This window comes from Macaca nemestrina, chromosome 13, assembly GCF_043159975.1.
Source record: "Macaca nemestrina isolate mMacNem1 chromosome 13, mMacNem.hap1, whole genome shotgun sequence".
NCBI classification, from domain to species: domain Eukaryota; kingdom Metazoa; phylum Chordata; class Mammalia; order Primates; family Cercopithecidae; genus Macaca; species Macaca nemestrina.
The window spans coordinates 25,457,220-25,476,788 of record NC_092137.1 but is presented as its reverse complement, the minus strand read 5'-3'; the positions used below and the strand labels follow the sequence as shown (position 1 = coordinate 25,476,788).

General features: G+C 40.3%; 1 protein-coding gene across 44 annotated transcripts in view; it reads left to right on the top strand.

Annotated features, from left to right (window-relative positions):
- LOC105479800 (dystrobrevin beta) overlaps positions 1-19,569 on the top strand; it is a 311,471-nt gene that overhangs the window by 194,975 nt on the left and 96,927 nt on the right. For 43 of the 44 annotated variants that reach the window (XM_071076351.1, XM_071076350.1, XM_071076349.1 and 40 more), the window contains one exon: positions 10,098-10,175. The exons of the other annotated variant lie outside the window; for it this stretch is intronic. In XM_071076351.1, coding sequence (XP_070932452.1) covers positions 10,098-10,175 — 78 coding nt within the window. The remainder of the gene's footprint in view (positions 1-10,097; positions 10,176-19,569) is intronic. 44 annotated transcript variants of the gene reach the window in all.

Sequence of the window (19,569 nt, the reverse complement as noted above, 5' to 3'; positions counted from 1 at the left end):
GCCTCCCAGGCTCAAGCAGTCCTCCCCTGAGCAGCCTCCTGGGTACCTGGGACTATAGGTGTGTACCACCAAACCCAGCTATTGTTTGATTTTTAGTAGAGATGGAGTCTTGCTATGTTATTCAGGCTGATCTCGAATTCCTGGATACAAGCAATCCTCCTGCCTCGGCCTCCCAGAGTGCTGGAAATACAGGTGTGGGCCACTGCACCCAGCCTATTCCTTCATCTTTAAAACTTTGCAGTTTTAAGTGGAAATTTTGTCTACACAACATCAGTATTGTACTTTCACATCCTTGGTTAGAGACTCCTATCCAGACATTGTTTACCCCTGAATATAAGTCAATTCAAAAAGCCAAAATGAGTCATAACACTCAATGTTGATTTTAAGCCCATTGTTAAACTTTTTTTTAGTCAACAGTCTGGTTTATATAATAGATAATGTGCTCATGAAATGTATGTATTTTGCTAGGCTGAGATTAGAAACCTAGAAGATCTTTGAAATGAAGATTAGATTTTAAAGTTATCCTGATAAGATCTCAAGCCAGATGGTTTACGTTCAGAGAGCCATTTAGGACATTTAGGAGTTCTAATAATATGATGGGGAAAGGGTAAATCACTCAAAAACTATACTCTGCAACTATTACTGCCTTATCTTCCTATAGAAACAGCAGGAACTATGATCTAACGTCATGCTGTTAACGTCATGGCTTTTTTTTTTTAATAGAGTAAATATCCTTAAATGTTTTCCTGAAAGTGTACCTGTGAAAGATAGTAGACAGTACTCTCAAATGACAGAGAACACACACTCAGAGCCACACTGCCTCGGTTCAAATCCTCTTGCTTCCATGATTTGGCTCTGTGGCCTCAAAAACATTACTTTTCTCCATGCCTCAGTTGTTGTTTTTGTTTTGTTTTTTTTTAATCATCTGTAAAATAAAGATAATGGTATCTACTTCACTGGCTTAGTGTAATGAAGTGAATCCATGGAAAATGTTCAAACTTAGTCTGCCATATAGTAAGCACTCAATAAATATTGCTATTATTAGTAAAGACACTCTCCACTCTGCTGATTCTATTACCAAGTCATAGATGGTAGAAGGAAAAAAATGACAGACCAAGCAGTAGACATTAATAGAGTTAAGTAGAAAAGAATATGCCACTGTTCCCTGTGAAGGGGGAAAAAAAGCCTACTATCGCTGCAGATGCTACAAATACATCCACCAAATATAACAGCAAATAATGTCATTATCCCATTTTTGGAGAATAGTCTCACCACACCTAAATATAATAGATTACTTCTTACCCACTCTCTACTCCTATTATATTCCACAACGTGGCGCTGACTCATGAGCAACAAATATTTAAGGAGTACCTACTCTGTGCCTCATACTATGCCAGATACTTCAGATATAATGGTAAAAATATCACAGATTTCTTACAGTGTAGTAGAGGAGATCATCTAGACTGGTCTAAGATGTTTTCTTTACTCTCATTTTTGAGGAGTGATGGTGGTAACGATGTTGGGAAATTGTGGAACTTTGGATCTACTCAAACAATTTCACAGGTTTTCTACTAAAAGTCTCAAACTTCTACAGCATGGTTTCTCCTCCCTCATTCCTTCTCCCTCGCTCTTCCTCTGTGTGCGTGTGTGCACACGCGCGCGCGCGCATGCGTGCATGCTCATATAACACTTTCCTTCTGTTTGCTTTCTTAATGATGATAATACAGGCTCATTTTAGAAATTTGACTCCTTTTTTAACATTAAACATCTTTTTCTCTTAGAATCAGGAAAAATTAAACTGAAAAGGTTGGAGAAGTGTTGGAAAGTATAAACAAGCAGGAAAAACTGCCCATAATTCCACTTATCTTAACATTTGAGCATATTTCCTCCAGATGTTTCATTTTATGCTTATTATGTAGTTGAGTGTGCTATGTGTACATATAAATAATTTTATATGACTATTGTGAAGATAGACTAAATAATGTATTTAAAGCTCTGAAGTGCCTGATAGATATCAAACATTCAATAATTGTCAGCTATCATTGTCATCTTGCCCTTCTTTGTTACCTTCTATATGCTGAGCTTATTTCCAAGTAATCAAAAAGTCTTCATAAGCACTATTATTTAATGACAGCATAATATCCTGTAATTATGGATATACCATGGTTTACTTTTCCTTTCCTTATATTTGAACACTTAGGATAATTTCAAAATTATCCTATCATATATAACACTTCCTGAGTATTTGTTAATATAAATCTCTCTGTGCATTTCTAATTAGTCTTTGGAATTGATTCCTAGAAAGAGAACTACTGAGCCAAAGTGTTTGAATGTTTTCTAAGATCTTTGATGGACATATTGCCAAATTGCTTTCTAGAAATTTGGCTTAACTTTTTACTTTCACTCTTGACTAGTAGTAAATTAAGGACCTATGTCAGAAAATCCTCTCTACTCTTAAGGATTGCCTTTTTAAAAAGATCATTATTTTTCCCAGAGAAAGTGGTCTGTAATTGTTTTTTCCCCCACTCCGAGACAGGATCTCAGTCTGTCACCCAGGCTGAAGTGCAGTGGTTTGATCGTGGCTGACTGCAGCCTTTAACTCCTGGGCTCAAGCAGTCCTCTCACCTCAGCTTCCTGAGTAGCTGAGACCACAGGCATGTGCCACCACACCCAGCTAATTTTTTAATTTTTTGTAGAGATGGGGTCTTGCCATGTTGCCCAGGCTGGTCTCCAACTCCTGGGCTCAAGTGATCCTCCTGCCTTGGCCTCCCAGAGTACTAGGATTATAGGCATGAGCCACTGTGCACAGCCTGTAATTTTTAATTAAATTTCTTAGGCCAGGCGCAGTGGCTCACGCCTGTAATCCCAGCACTTTGGGAGGCCGAGGCGGGTGGATCACCTGGGTCAGGAGTTCGAGACCAGCCTGACCAACATGGAGAAACCCCGTCTCTACTAAAAATACAAAATTAGCTGGGCCTGGTGGCACATGCCTATAATCCCAGCTACTCGGGAGGCTGAGGCAGGAGAATTGCTTGAACCTGGGAGGCAGGTGAGCCGAGATCGTGCCATTGCACTCCAGCCTGGGCAACAAGAGTGAAACTCTGCCTCAAAAAAAAAAAAAAAATTTATTTTGAGTCATTTGTATTTCTTCCTTTTAAACACATATGTTTACTTTACCCATTTATCTAATTGGAATCCCTGTAGTTTTCTTGTAAGTTTGTGTGAATACTGTATGTGTTAGGCACTTAATTTTTGCTGTCTCACATTTGTTCAGGTAGTTCCTCAAAATCTTTTTTCCTTCTTTTCTGATAGTTTTAACAATTCAAATTAATTGATGTTTTCCTAATTTTTCCATTGTTTTTAGCTAAGAAAATCCTCTCTATCATAGACCTATATATTTTCTCTTAATTTATATAGTTAAACATCTATATTTAAGTCTTTTTTCTTTAAGAGACAGAGTCTTGCTGTGTTACCCAGGCTGGCCTCAAAATACTGGGCTCAAATGATCCTCCCACCTCAGCCTCCTGCATAACTGGGAGTGTAGGTGTGCTCCATCATGCCTGGCTTCATTTAACTCTTTAACACCCTAGAAATATGTTTTTCTTTATGGGATGAGATAATCTCAGTATTTTTCCATGCATATAGCAGTTTTTCTTCTATTAAGTATTTACTACATTGTATTATAATTATTTTTTCTAAATTTTTCTTCTTTGTAAGACTTTAAGTTTTCATCTTTTTAGTTTTTGTTCCCAGAAGCTAGCACAGTGCCTGCCACATTGTAGGCAAATATCCGATAAATGAAATAAATACACAGTTATATATAATCTGTCCTGAAATATTTTTAAAGGTACAAGTTATTCATCTATTCTTACAGATGATTTTAAAACCCTTAAGAGAGATTTTGTAGAAATTTTAGTTTCTAGTTAGTCTGTATTTCAGAGCATCACCAGAATGAATTGGAGGGGCCTGGCCACCAGGGAACTGCATGAAAAAATTATTTCTACCAGTAAGCTCAATTTGTGCTTTGTAATAGATGTGTTTCCCCAATAACCAGAACCTCTGTTTCTGTTATCTAAGCCACCCTCTCACTGCACAGGTCCCCAGACCTCTCCTACCCCGCTTAAAAACAGTAAATATAAATGTACGTTTTCGGCCAGACTCGGTGGCTCACGCCTGTAACCACAGCACTTTGGAAGGCCGTGGCAGATGGATCACCTGAGGTCAGGAGTTCAAGACCAGTCTGGCCAACATGGTGAAACCCCGTCTCTACAAAAAATACAAAAATTAGCTGGGCATGATGGCAGATGCCTAATCTCAGCTACTCAGGAGGCTGAGAGGGGGGAATCGCTTGAACCTGGGAGGTAGAGGTTGCAGTGAGCTGAGATTGCGCCATTGCACTTCAGCCTGGGCAACAGAGCAAGAGACTGCATCTCAAAACAATAAATAAATAAGTAAGTAAATGCACGTTTTTAGTGTTCAGAATACTGAAATGAACAGGTACTGTTTAATGACACTCATATATTTTCAAACTTGACATTTTATCTGAGTTCTATTCTTCTATTTTCAACTGCTTTCTAGACATCCACTTACCTGTACTTACTATCAATGGTACTTCAAACCCAACCATTTCCAAACTGAAATCGTATTCACTCTTACCTTCCTGCTCATTCTGTCTACCGATCCCTCCTCCTTTCCAACCTCAGATCTTGTTACCTACTCTGTGTTTTCTAGTTCGGATATTTTACCACCCAGTAGCCAAGGTAAAAATCTCTTACTCTTTACTTCCTAACCCTGTGTACTTAATCAGTCACCCTCTCTTACTGGTTTTGTCTTCACAATAGCTTTCTGTTTCTCTCGCCCCCATCTTCAGTACCACTGTCCATCTTCATAGTCACTGATCTGGGCAACTGCCATAACCTCATACCTGGCCTCCCAGCTTCCATTCCCCTGCTTCCAAATATATCCTACATGATATCTTTATTTATTATATGGGGGAGAGATTCCCCTCACCCCTAGAAGTTCAGGGTCACTGAACTGAGGGTAGGGCTTGGGTATCTTATCTTACGGAAAGCTTTTCAGATGATTCCCACGCACACTTTTGATAAAAGACCAGCATCTGCAAGATTCTGGGGTGAGCTTTTAAAATGATGTGATGGTCACATCAATTTTTGACTTAAATTCAGTGCTTCCCCTGCTGCCTGCAATATAAAGTTCAGATCTCTCACTTTGTGATAGGACAAGCTCCTTTCACATCCTGGCTCTCCTCTAGCTTTCTAGATGTGTTTCCAGCTACTCCCTTTCAGATGCCTTTAGTCAAATAAGTTAGACCCAGTTTCTCATGTATTTTTGGATTTCTATGCCATTTTACATACTATTTCTATCTGGGGTTCTCTTAATTTTTTTTCTGTATCTGGAAAACTCTTCTCAATGATGCTTCCTCTCTGAGGCCTTCCATGACGATTCTTGCCGCTTGTTCCTCCAGGCAGAAGTACCTGATCTTCATCTGTGGCTCTCAGCACTTGGTCTGTCAGTCATCCCTCGGGATCCATGGGGGTTGGTTCCAGGAGCACCCACAGATACGGAAACCCAAGGATGCTCAAGTCCCTGAAATAAAACTAATAAAACTTGAGTTTTATAGTGTTTGCATATAACCTATGTGCATCCTCCCATATACTCTAAGTCATCTCTAGAGTACTTATAATACCTAACACAATGCCTACACACACGTCCTTTGCAAGGATTCAGTGTAGTACTCAGCACATGGTGAATTCAAGTTTTACTTTTTGGAACTTTGTGGAACTTTTTCTCTGAATAATTTCCATCGGCAGTTGGTTGAACCGACAGACATGGAGGGCCGACCATACTTCATTGCTGCACTCATTACATAGCATTGTGATGATTTGCTTGCGTATTTGTCTCCATCTATATACAGTTAGGTCATTGAAATAAAGGTAATCTTTTATTAGTAGGTATGCAGTAACAGTGATGCTTTCCCTTTAATTAAGAAGTACCAAATTCTTGCCAAGTCTTTTAAAAACCATCTCTACTGACCTCCAGATACTTTCTACCTATATCATCATCTGCTTCTATCCCATCGAAAAAATGGTATATCTTATTAACAAAGAAGGAACCTCCCACATTTCTGGAGCATGTGATAGATGGTGGCCATTTCAGTATCATGAAACTCAATAGTGCCTATACCTTGCTGAGATCTGTACCAAAGGAAGATACAGATACAGAACATCTGGTGCTCAAGGTACTCAACTGGTTTTAAATGTTAAAAATCAGCAAAACCAATCTAATAAGTTGTGCCAATTCTGTTTTTATAAGTTTCTATAATTTGTAGCATTAATGTCTGCTTTACACCTGGAAATACTCTTTTCAGTTATGTCTTACAAGAACAATGAAGGTTTTGTATGTTTGTTTGAGCCAGAAGTCATTTTTAGTGTATTACTTTTTTTTTGGGGGGGAGATAGGATCTTGCTCTGTCGCCCAAGCTGGAGTGCAGTGGTGCAATCATAGTCAATGCAGCCTTAACCTCCTAGGCTCAAATGATCCTCCCACCTCTGCCTCCTGAGTAGCTAGGACTACAGCACGTGCCACCATGCCAGACTGATTTTTATTTTTTATTTTTTGAGACAGGATCTCACTCTGTCACCCAGCCTGTAGTGCAGTGGCACAATCTCAGTTTCACTGAAACCTCAACCTCTCTGGGCTCAGGTGATCCTCCCACCTCAGCCTCCTGAGTAACTGGGACTGCGAGCATGCACCACCACACCCAGCTAATTTTTGTATTTTTTTTTGTAGAGACAGGGTTTTGCTATGTTGCCCAGGCTGGTCTCGAATTCCTGGTCTCAAGCCATCCACCTGCCTTGGCCTCCCAAAGTGCTAGTTTTACAGACGTGAGCTACTGCGCCCAGCCAGCAGGCTAATTTTTATTTTATTTTATTTTATTTTATTTATGTATTTATTTTTGAGATGGAGTCTTGCTCTGTCACCCAGGCTAGAGTGCAGTGGCATGATCTCGGCTCATTGCAACCTCCGCCTCTCGGGTTCAAGTGATTCTCCTGCCTCCACCTCCCAAGTAGCTGGAATTACAGGCACCCGCCACCACACCCAGCTATTTTTTACATTTTTAGTAGAGACAGGGTTTCAACATTTTGTCCAGGCTGATCTTGAACTTCCAACCTTGTGATCCACCCGCCTCGGCCTCCCAGAGTGCTGGGATTACAGGCATGAGCCGCTGCGCCTGGCCAGCAGGCTAATTTTTTTTTTTTTTTTTTTTTGTGGAGACAGAGACTCACTATGTTCCCCAGGCCATGTTATGCCTTCTAAGAATGCATCTGAGCTGTTGGCTTTCATGGTGAATTGTGGCTCTAGTGGAGGTTCTATAGCAAAGACCTCATTTAAGTTTGCAAGTGCTTCTTTCATTTTAAACTGCAGACATATGCCTGTCTTTCTAGCAAAGCATGTTAGGAGTTCAGAAAGGCTGTGACATTTGGGGGTCAGTTACGATTAATTTATAGTTTATAATATAACCATTACTGTCTGGTTTTGAATATTAGAGAAGAAGCTTTGAAATTTGTGCTACAATAGTTGAACATGATATATACCAAGAGATATTGGTGATTATAAAGATGTTTGTGGTATCAGAACAAATTGTTACAAATCATGAAATTTTATTGCATGGATTTATGTTCTAGGAATTATAATTTTTTATTCTCATTTTTCCTCTGAGAATACCAAAAAGGAAATTGAATGCAGTGATATCTTTAATATTGAAATATAGCAGGTGGCCGGGAATGGTGGCTCACATCTGTAATCCTAGCACTTTGGGAGGTTGAGGTGGGAGGATCACTTGAACCCAGGAGTTCAAAACCAGCCTAGGCAACATAGTGAGACCTTGTCTCTATTATTTATTAAAAATTTTAAAAATATATGTAGCAGGTAACTATATTAGTTCTGAAAGCAATGTGAAAATGTCTTTATCTTCTTTTGGCTAATAATACATTAAAGAAAAGCCCATTCTCTTTCCAGGACCAGAAAGCTGTTGTGCTGGGTTTGGTTCTTTCATAGGGATTGTCTCCTTGTTTCAGTTGGGCAATTGATATAAAAGAACCAGAGGCAAAAATATAAATATAGGACTAAATGTAAGCTAATCTCTGTGTTCACTTCCATCATTAGTCAACCTAAAACAACCAATTAATTGACTATAACTCAGCACAGCCACTAGCATTAATAGTCTTGAAAGTTTGGGACCTAAGTGGATATCTGTCTGAAGACAGGTAGTCAGATAAATAACTGGAAATTGACTTCTATCCTAGAGAGGCGCATTTCAATTCTCAATGTCTTACTTAGACGCCTGTCACAAAGGGAGGAATGTAGAACAATAAGCATAGTACTATGGCTTAAAAATCAAGAGACCAAAATATGTTCCCTGCAAATTACTTTCCATCTCGGATCCTCTCCATTAAATGGAAAAATCATTTTTAAAAATACCTACACAGAAATGCAGTTGGTTTAAGAAGAAAAAAAAAATGCACAGAGATGGATGGAGAGAGGAAGAGATCCTTCTTTAACGTCTGGGTTCCTTGGCTCTCCCTGAAAGATTTCCCCTTGCGCTTTTATTTGAATGTACTACGAAACCTGCAAAACAATAAAGACTATGGTCCCTTAATAGTCACTAAGAATTGCTAAGTATAACCTCTCCAAAAACATTATACATAATTGACTCTGTCCTTAAACGAAAGGAGAAACCAGAAGGTAGTTAGTTCCCAAGCACCTAAATATGAGAGAAGGACTTTCGGCTTCAGTTTTATGCTTTTGATGGACAAATCTGAGAAGTATAATCATGCGTAACTTAACAGTGGGGGATGCATTCTGAGAAATGCTTTGTTAGACAATTTTGTGTTGTGTTAACATCAGAGAGTGTACTTACACAAACCAAGGTGGTTTCGCCTGCTGCATACCTAGGCCGTATGGTGTAGCCTAGGTTTGCAGCAGGCACAACCATCAAGGTATGTGTAAGTACACTCTGTGTATGTATGTAGCCTCCTAGGCTACAAACCTGTACTGGAGGCAACTGTTACACAGAGGTATTTATATATCTAAACATAGAAAAGGTACAGTAAAAATACAATATTGTAACCTATTATAAAAATATATGTGGTTTGTCATTGACCTAAACATCATTGTGCAGCACATGACTGTACTTCTTCTAGTTTAAAAGAGGAAGTGAGAAATTTTCCAGAAGTATTTAGCAATAGTCATTTGATTCCAGATGCAAGACAGAACCCTTTTGTAGCTGAACCTAGTAGGGAGGGAGAGGGGTTGAAGAATGGCTGGAAGGCAAGATACCTGGCACCTTTTTGAGAAGCTTGAATTCATTCCTTCAGGACTTTCACAAGAAGGAGAAATGGACAGACCTGAGTCCAGAAAACCTGCACCTAAAGGCGAGTTACCAAAAATGCTAACCTTCAAGTTTAAGTTTGGATTAGGGGTTATAAAAGACAACATTCTAATTAGGGTATAGGTGTAAAATTTGGATTTGTTGTTAAGATTCTAGTAGAGAATTAATCAAAGTTTGTTCCAGAGTCTTATTTTTGAATGTGGTATGTAACAGTTTGTTTTGGTTAAAAGTTTACAAACTAAGTCTGAGGGAAACCAGTGAGCTCTAACCAAATCTCAGGAACATCATGCACCTCGATGCTACGACCTTTGTAATATATGATGAATGCCAGACACCTAGTAATGTTGTACCTAAAATGTAGAGAAATTCACCAAGGGGCAGAATTTAAATTCTTATGTACTAAAACTACAAAGCAAAAGCCACCGAAGTTATGTCCTGTGGTAGTGTGTTTATGATCAGTTGCTTCTCCTGGTACCCACAGCTCAGTGGCCCTGTGGCTTTGTGAGAGAGAACCTCTTGCTGAATTTACTTAGGCTTGAAGTATCGATTTCTGCCGCACTCCGCCTGGGTCCCGCTGTGCTTACCGCGAACGATCGTTGGTCCCTTTGCTCTTATCATGCCTATTGTCGTTTCCCTTGTTTCCCCTAGTTGGTAATTATTAATATAAGGCAAATGTCTTTTCTTTCAGTCCTCCTCGCCCTCTGACTAATATGAATGACACCGTGGTTAGCCACATGTCCTCTGGAGTGCCCACTCCCACCAAGAGGTACGTATGTCTTGTGCCTTCGACTTGAGTGTTGGCTTTTGCTACTGATTTGCAGTGCCCCTGTCAGAAATGAGGCCTGAAAAAGCAGGTTGTTCCACCAGGCAGAAAGGACTGGTTTGCTTTCTCTTCCTTTGGCCGTCTTTTAGTCTTAATTTCTACTTTTTATTTTCCTTTTTTTCCCCCCACTGACTCACAAATACAGCAACTGAAGATTGGCTTTCAGTGGTGCCTCAGGTGGAAACTTCATTTGTGACAAGCAGTGGTGACAGTGTCAGAGCAGATTAGGCACGTTTCAGATCCGTTTTTTAACCTGAAACAATGTTTTGATAGTCATGAGTTTCAACAGTTTTGCCTTTGAATTCTTTGAGTGTCAAAGATCATTTTTGCTCTTTGATTAGATGGTAAATTGAATTAATCCCTTATAAGATTTTCTCCTAAATCGTTCTGTATATGATTTATAAACATTTAAGTTGAAAAGCCCTAGTGTCTCTCTTTTGGTTATGCAAGGAGTTTGCTTTAGGGGCCTTCAAGGAATGAGAACTGTGTACTTCTTTCTCCTCTTTATTTAATTTGCTCTTCTCCAAAAATTCTCTCAGGCAGGACTTGAAAGAACTATATAAAGTGGCTTTCTATTTGGTATACGCTGTTCCCTGACCAGAGCAATGCAAAAACTCCCTCAAGGGCACGGCCATTAAAGAATTCTTTCTAACAGTCATCACTCAAAAACAAGAAAACCACAAAGACATTCCAGCCCACCCCCTAGTCCTTCCTGGAAAAAAAACCATTTTGTGCCATATGTACCGATTGCTTTGGATTAATTCAGCTATGGAAACGCTATAGAAATTTTGACTATGTAATACATAGTGCTTAAGACAATGATGTTTGTTCCCATTGGCTAAAACTCCTAGGGCAATGTTTCTCAAACCTGACTGATGAGAAGAATCACCTGGGTCACTTGTTGAAAACAGATTTCTGGGACAACATCATACCCAGTGAATTGGAATTTCTAAAGATAGGATCTTGAGAAGCTACATTTTTATTCCAGCTGATTCTTATCATCAAGCAAGTTTGGGCAATAGCCTGACAAGGAAGCTAATGAGTAAAGTGTAGGACTACCCTGAAGAGAGAAGTTAGGGACTTAATAAACCAGAGTGGCCTGATAATACATTACCTGTGTGGAGACCCAGGACCTGACCAGGTAAGAGTACTTGCCTTTAGCCTCGTTAGGGCACTTTCCAGCAGTGAGAGAGTCAGGCCACTGCTTCTGGGCAGAGCTGAGTGGTGCAGGGCACCAGAGCATGTACTCTTGAGCCAGACTCTGTCTGAGTTGGAATGCTGGCTCTTTGCTTACCTTGAAATGTTCTCGTCTTCATTTTTAATTTAATTTTTTTTTTTTTTCAGAGACATGGTCTCTCTTTGTCGCCCAGGCTGGAGTGCAGTGGCCCAATCTTAGCTCACTGCAACCTCTGCCTCCCAGGTTCAAGTGATTCTCCTGCCTCAGCCTCCGGAGTAGCTGGAATTTCAGGCACCTGCCACCATATCTAGCTAATTTTTTTTTTTTTTTTTTGGTAGAGATGGGGTTTCACCATGTTGGCCAGGCAGGTCTCAAACTCCTGATCTCAAGTGATGCAACCGCCTCAGCCTCCCAAAGTGCTGGATTACAGGCGCAAGCCACCGTACCTGGCCTTGTTTTCAATTTTTTATCTCTGAATGGGGACAAAAATAATATCTACCTTTTGGGGTTTATGTGAGGATTTCATATATTATTTTTATGACTTAGGAAGTAAACTGGAATGTGAGAATAAGTGAGGAAGAGACAGAATGATTTACCAGTAATGCCCTCTCAAGCAGGAAAGGAATTTTTATGGACGACTACAAAGCAATTAAGCCCGTCCCACCTACCTAGATATTACGATAACCCTTGCTGCCCTTGGACTTCAGTTTTTTATGTTAAACACCCATAGCATTCAAACCCAGACTCCAGATCAAAGATGTTTCCATTTCAAAACCAGGCAGATAAGGTGGCCTATTCAAAGAATTCAGGTCATAGTTTTCATGTTAATTATAAGAATACCATCTCATTCAGTAGCATTTCCTATCTGAATTCTTCTCATCATTTACTAGTTCTGTCATGCTAAGTCACCCAAGTACATGAGGGTGTACACCTTGGTGCCCGGTGACGGGGGAGGAGGGGGAGTGGGGGGGTGGGAGGAGTGGGGGGGAGTAGGGGGTGGGGGAAGTGGGGGCATGGGGGAGGATGCCATGTGTTATATGTGCCACATTCAGTGACCACAGCTGAATGTGGCTGCTAGAAGCTGTTAGAAGGAGCATGGCTTTCTGGACAATGTTTTCTTGCTTGAGAAAACTAAAAGAAGGGAGCAGTAATAATCATAACCACCTCTGTAGAGAACTACCCCTTAGGCTTGCTGCGTTACACCCCCAGGCTTAATTGTAAGTAGCCAGCTGTGATTGCCAGTCACAAAATGGTATCTGTCATTTTTGAAAGCTGCTTCAGATAATCTATAGCCTGGATTAAGATTTCATCTTAAAGTCAGCGTTTCAGCCAGCACCTCTTTCTGGTAGAATTAGCCCACCCTAGAGGTGGTTATCGTAAACTTTGCAAGGGCTGACCAGCAGGCCAAAGGCAGCCAGAGCGCAGACCAGAAAAGAAGGTTGAGCTCCGGTCGATCAAGAAGCACAATTACTTGAGCAGAGGCTCCATAGGAACAAAATGCTCCTATCCTACCAATACAGCCCCCAAGATTTTAGGGGATTCCATTTATATTCAGTATGAGATTATGATATACCATGTGGATACCAATTACCTAATTCATAGACTTGGCTTTTCATGGCCCCAGTAACCAAATAGTATAAATTTCCAGGTGGTATTCTACTTGCTTCCTTAAGGATTCCTCAGCTTTTCTTCCCTGCTCTGAATGTGGACAGACCTGTGTGGCCAGAGTCTAATGGAAGCCAGGAGCCCAGCATGTCTTGCCGGCCACAGAGCCTTACTCTGCCCAGACAGGAATGCTCACGGAGATAGAGCAGCTACTCTCCAGAATAAGAGGTTTCTTTTAGAACTCATCCTAAGACGTCAATCACTGAATGAGACAACAACATGCACAGCGATAAAAATGCAGGAAAAATTTTAAGTGCTCTAGTTCCTACCTTTTAAATAGGCAGTGCATATAAAAATAGTGATAATCACAGTGGCCAAAAGTAATGCTGTTAGTCCAAGTAAAAGATGATCTGAATGTAAGCTTTACTTTTCACAGAAGACCTTATAAATGGCAGAGATGATGACTGTGATGTAAGATACCATAAATCATGTTCCTGAGAGGTTCCACTGTAGGGATTTTTCCTCCCTAGTAATCTTTTAATATCCCTAAATTGATATCTTATAACTGAAAAGAAATTTTGTCTTTGCCTTAGGCTAAATAGTTTCTTGAAATTTACTTTCTTTTGAAAGCGTCTACATAGTACATTTAAAAGCAAACAAGAAAACACTTTTCAAAGCTTTAAAACATAGGCTTAAAATACCCTCCCCTGTCCAATTTCCTCCGAGACCTGCGTCTAGACCTCTTTTTTCCCAGGGTTCAGAATGTGAATTGTGTTCTTATGCTCTGTACTGTTCTATTATTTTAAGTCACCTTATATTCAGACAAATATGGAAAATGATGCTAATGTTTTTTATTTTTAAATGTCTTCTAAAACTTTAGCTGTAATTGTTTATGGATACTTAAAGCTTAACAATTCTGTGGCAATTTCATATAACTATGGAAGTAACAAAAGCCTTCAATATGCAATTTTGTGCTTTGTGCATTCAGTTGGTATATTAATATTATATCTCCTTTAGCTTCAAGTATTAAAATTGAACCTTAAAAGGCAAAACCCACAAAGCAAAGGCAAAAAGCAGAAAGGGAGGGGCAGGAGAGTACACTGATCACGAAAGCAACGGGAATGCCCCCAGGCAGCCCTCCTTCTCCGAGCTGCCTCTCTCTGTGTGCCTTCTTTGCTCCCCGCCACTGCAGAACAGCTGCTCCCAAGCTGCTGATGCTTCCAGACACACACCTACCTACAGCCTTGCTCCTCCAGGGGTTGTGCTTTTCCTCCCTTGGATTAGAAAAATGCAAGGAAGGATTCTTGTGTCCTGGATTGCATTACTGCCCATCCTTGGTGTATGTGACGGGCCATGCCCATTAGAGCTATGGCATCAGAGCAGAGGGAGAAGAATTTCCCCCCAAAGAAGGGTATACTGTCAAGAAAAGGAGAGAGAGAAGAGGCTGAGGTGGGAGGATGGCTTGACCCCAGGAGTTTGAGGCTGCAGTAAGCTATGATGGTGCCCGTGAATAGCCACTGCACTCCAGCCTCAGCAACGTAGCAAGACCCTGTCTCTCAAAAAAAAAAAAAAGGAGAAGAAGCAGAAGAAGAAAGAAGGAGAAGCAGAAGAAGAAAGAAGAAGAAGAAGAAGAAGAAGAGGAAGAAGCAGCAGAAGCAGAAGAGGAGGAGGAGGAGGAGGAGGAAGAAGAAGAAGAAGCAGAAGCAGAGGAAGAAGCAGAAGAAGAAGAAGAAGCAGAAGAAGAAGAAGAAGCAGAAGCAGCAGAAGAAGAAGCAGAAGCAGCAGAAGAAGCAGCAGAAGCAGAAGAAGAAGAAGCAGAAGAAGAAGCAGAAGAAGAAGCAGAAGCAGCAGAAGAAGAAGCAGAAGAAGCAGAAGCAGCAGAAGCAGAAGCAGCAGCAGAAGCAGCAGCAGAAGCAGGAGGAGGAGGAGCAGGAGGAGGAGGAGGAGAAGAAGGAGGGGGAGAGGGAAGGGGAGGGGAAGGGGAAGGGGAAGGGGGAGGGGAAGGGGAAGGGGAAGAAGGAGAGAAATCCTGGGCAATAAAAATAACGGAAGTTGTTAGCAGACCGTGGTTTTCCTACCTAGCACATAACTGTGTGCACACATGCACACACGCAAGCCTTCCCATATACATTTCCACTTCCAGAATTTTCCTTCTTCACATAAGGCAGCCATCCATGTACAACTGCCGATGCTCTCATACTTTTCCCAGGAGTCTTAGCCACCTCTTGTGAAAGGGACGAGGTCCAGGGTATCCAATTTATACCCATTCATCTGGACCAGGCCTAGGTATCTCCTTTTGTGATTCATTAGCCCATTAAACCATGAACCAAATGATGCATTTTAAACACTCACACATGCAGTATACAAAGGTAAAGATCTGCAAATAGGATAATTGTAATTTAAAGACGTAGGGAAAAGGAAAGTAACAAATAGCATGGCATATTAAGCCACATCTGCCTGTTTCATCCTGAAACACCACTAAAATGACAGCCAAGAGGTTTTTTTTTTAAGTAAAAACTCACAAGAACAAGAAAAATGGAAGAACAAACAATAGCAACAAAATTTTGGTAGCAGCCAAGCAAATGGATGAGTGGTAACGAACTTAGCAGAGAAAAACTAAAACATAGGCTGAAAGTAAGACAAGCCTGGAAGAAAGCCAACCCTAGGAATTAGAACACTCTGGAAACACAGATTCAGAATGATTGGCTCGTAGTCCCTGGAGAAGGTAGAGGTACTCAGAAATTACAACTATGGGCTTCTCTTTTGGGTGGCTTCTGAAAAAAACTATTTTATGTATTGTATCACACCTCCCTTTGCATAGATGTGTTTTAGAAGAGGTCTTTTTTCCCTAACACCTCACTTTTATTTCTCTCAACAAATAATATTTTCTCAAAAATAGAAATAATTCTTTCTATTCTGTTTGGTTCAGTTGTTGATGATGTATTGACTTGGGACATAATACCATCTTTGGATGGGGAACTGGTAAATATTAGAGCCTATAATTCTGAGTAGTCCTAATTGCTAGCACTTTTAGGTAAGGGCGAGATTTTATCATAGCATATTTACTTTAATTTATACTTCATAAGAAAGAAAAGCAGTTTTTGAAGATCAGAAGATGCCACAATATAAATATTATTTCTGAACTGTAGAAACATGAGGAAATTAAGAGATGAGTTAATATAATAGTACACGCATACCTCAGAGACATGGCAGGTTTGGTCCCAGACCACTGCAGTAAAGTGAATATTGCTATCAAGTGACTCATACAAACTTTTAAATTTCCCAGTACATATAAAAGTTTAGCTTACACTATACTATAGCCTCATAAGTGTGCAGTAGCAATATGTATTTTAAAAGTATGTACCTTAATTTAAAAAATATTTAATTGCTAAAAAATGCTAATGATCATCTGAGCCTTCAGCAAGTTCTAATCTTTTTGCTGGTAGAGGGTCTTGCCTCAGTGCTGATGGCTGCTGACTAAGCAGCATGGTGATTGCTGAAGATTGGGATAGCTGCAGCAAATTCTTAAAATAAGACAATAATGAAGTTTGCCCCTTTAATTGACTCTCCCATTCATGGAGGATTTCTCTGTAGCATGTGATGCTGTTTGATAGCATTTTACCCACGATAGATCTTCTTTCAAAATTGTAGTCAGTCCTCTCACACCCTGCCACTGCTTTGTCAACTAAGTTTACATAATATTCTAAATCCTTGTCATTTCAACAATGTTCACAGCATCTTAACCAGTAGATTCCATCTCAGGAAACCCCTTTTTTTTGCTTATCCATAAGAAGCAACTCCTTACCTTTTCAAGTTTTATTATAAGATTGCAGCAATTCAGTCACATCTTCAGGCTTCACATCTAATTCTAGTTCTCTTGTTTTTTTCTACCACATCTTCAGTTACTTCCTCTATTGAAGTCTTGAACCCCTAGAATTACATGAGGGTTGGAATCAACTTCTTCCAAACTCCTATTAATGTTTATTTTAGCCTCCTCCCATGAATCACAAATGTTTTTAATGGCATCTAGAATGGTGAATCTGTTACAGAGGTTTTCAATTTACTTTGCCCAGACTCCATTAGAGGAACCACTCTATCTATGGCAGGTATAGTCTTACAAAATGTATTTCTTGCGTAATAAGACTTGAAAGTCAAAATTACTTTTTGGCTGGGTGTGGTGGCCTATAATCCCAGCACTTTGGGAGGCCCAGGCAGGTGGATCACCTGAGGTCAGGAGTTCCAGACCAGCCTGGCCAACATGGTGAAACCCCGTCTCTACTAAAAATACAAAAATTAACTGGGCATGGTGGCACATGCCTGTAATCCCAGCTACTTGGGAGGCTGAGGCAGGAGAATCACTTGAACCCAGGAGGTAGAAGTTGCAGTGAGCTGAGATTGTGCCATGGCACTCCAGCCTGGGTGACAAGAGCAAAACTACATTTCAAAAAAAAAAAAAAAAAATTACTTCATGATCCAGGGGCTGCAGGATGGATGTTGCGTTAGCAGGCCTGAAAGCAACATTCATCTCGTTGTACATCTTCATCAGAGCTCTTAGGTAATCACATGCATTTTCAATGAATGAGCAGTACTGTTTGAAACCTACTTTTTTTCTGAACAGTAGGTCTCAACAGTAGGCTTAAAATATTCAGTAAACCATGCTGTAAACAGATGTGCTGTCATCCGGGCTTTATTCCTCCATTTATGGAGCACAGGCAAGGTAAATTTAGCATAATTCTGAAAGGCCCTAAAATTTTCAGAATGGTAAATGAGCATTGGCTTCAAGTTAAAGTTGCCAGCTGCATTAGCCCCAGCAAGAGAGTCAGCCTGTCCTTTGAAGCTTTAAGGCCAGACATTGACTACTTCTCTCTAGCTATGAAAGCCCTAGATGGCATCTTCTTCCGATAGAAGCCAGTTTCATCTCATCAAAAATCTGCAGTTTTTGTGTAGCTGCTTTCATCAGTGATCTGAGCTAGATCTTCTGGACAACTTGCTGGAGCTTGTCCATCAGCACCTGCCACTTCACCTTGTACCTGCATGTTCTGGAGATGGTTCTGTTCTTAAACCTCATGAGCCAACCTCTGTTAGCTTCCAGCTCTTCTTCTGCAGCTTGCTCACCTGTCTCAGTCTTCATATAATTGAAGAGAGTTAGGGCCTTCCTCGATGAAACTTTGGCTTAAGGGAATGTTGTGGCTGATTTGATCTTCTATCCAGACCACTAAAACTTTATATCAGCAATGAGGCTGTTTTGCTTTCGTATCATTTCTGTGTACAGTGGAGTACCACTTTTAATTTCCTTCAAGAGTTTTCCTTTGCATTCATAACTTGACTGTTTGGCACAAGAGGCCTCGCTTTCAGCCTTTGTTGGCTTTCGACATGCTTTCCTCACTAAGCTTGAACATTTCTAGCTTTTGGTTTAAAATGAGAGACATGCAACTCTTCCTTTCACTTGAACACTTAGACATCATAGTAGGGTTATGAACTGGCCTGATTTCAATATTGTTATGTCTTAGAGAATAGGGAGGCCTGAGAAGAGAGACAGAGAGATGGTCAGTGAAACGGTCAGAACACATATTGATTGATTAAGGTGGCTATCTTATGTAGGCATGGTTTGTGGCACTCAAAAGCAATTACAGTAGTAACACCAAAGATGACTGATCACAGATCACCATAACAGATATGATGATAATAATGGAGAAGTTTGAAGCATTGCCAGAATTACCAAAATGTGCCACAGAGACACCAAGTGAGCACATGCTGTTGGAAAAAATGGCACCAGTGGCCTTGCTCAACTCAGGGTTGCCACAGACCTTCAATTTGTAAAAAGCACAATATCTGTGAAGCACGATAAAGCAAAGCACAATGAAACAATGAGTGCCTGTATTAAAATGGCTTTCTGACTGGGTGACAAAAGAGTTTATCTTGTTATCTGCAGAATGCAGTAGAATGACAAAAATCACTATTTTTTGGTTTTTTTAAGACCGAGGACAACAGAGTTGTTGGGGGAAACTAAGAAAAGGAACAAAACAAAAGTGGTCATGTCAGAAACTACCCATATGTGGACTCTGCGCACAGATTCTCTTCCTCCCTGTGAAATGAGAAAGATAGAGTTTGTTTGAAAAGCAAGAATAGTTCATGATGGTTTCAGGAAACAGCTAACTTATACGAAGTCTTCGTGAGAATTTTACCAAGTCAACACAAGAATAGTTTTTTCTCCGGTGTTTTTTTTTTTTTTTTTTTTTTTTGAAGACAGAAAAGCAGAGTAATTGAAAATTAACACATAATCTTAGAGAACTGCAGGGTCCTTGATGTTGGCAGGTGTCCAGAGCCTGCCTGACAGCCTGGGCAGACCGCCAGTTTTCAGCTGCTTCTGGGTTGGGATTAGATTCCATTTCCACTCAAGCATTTAAGGTAAACCTTTCACCAGTTCTAACTCAGATTAGTACAAACAGAAAGTTTGAGTATTTCCAAGTCCATACTTAAATACCTTAGTTTGAAAAATAGAAGCTGACAGAAGCATAGTACGTAATAGTTTGCTTCTTCTTTGCATTGGACTGA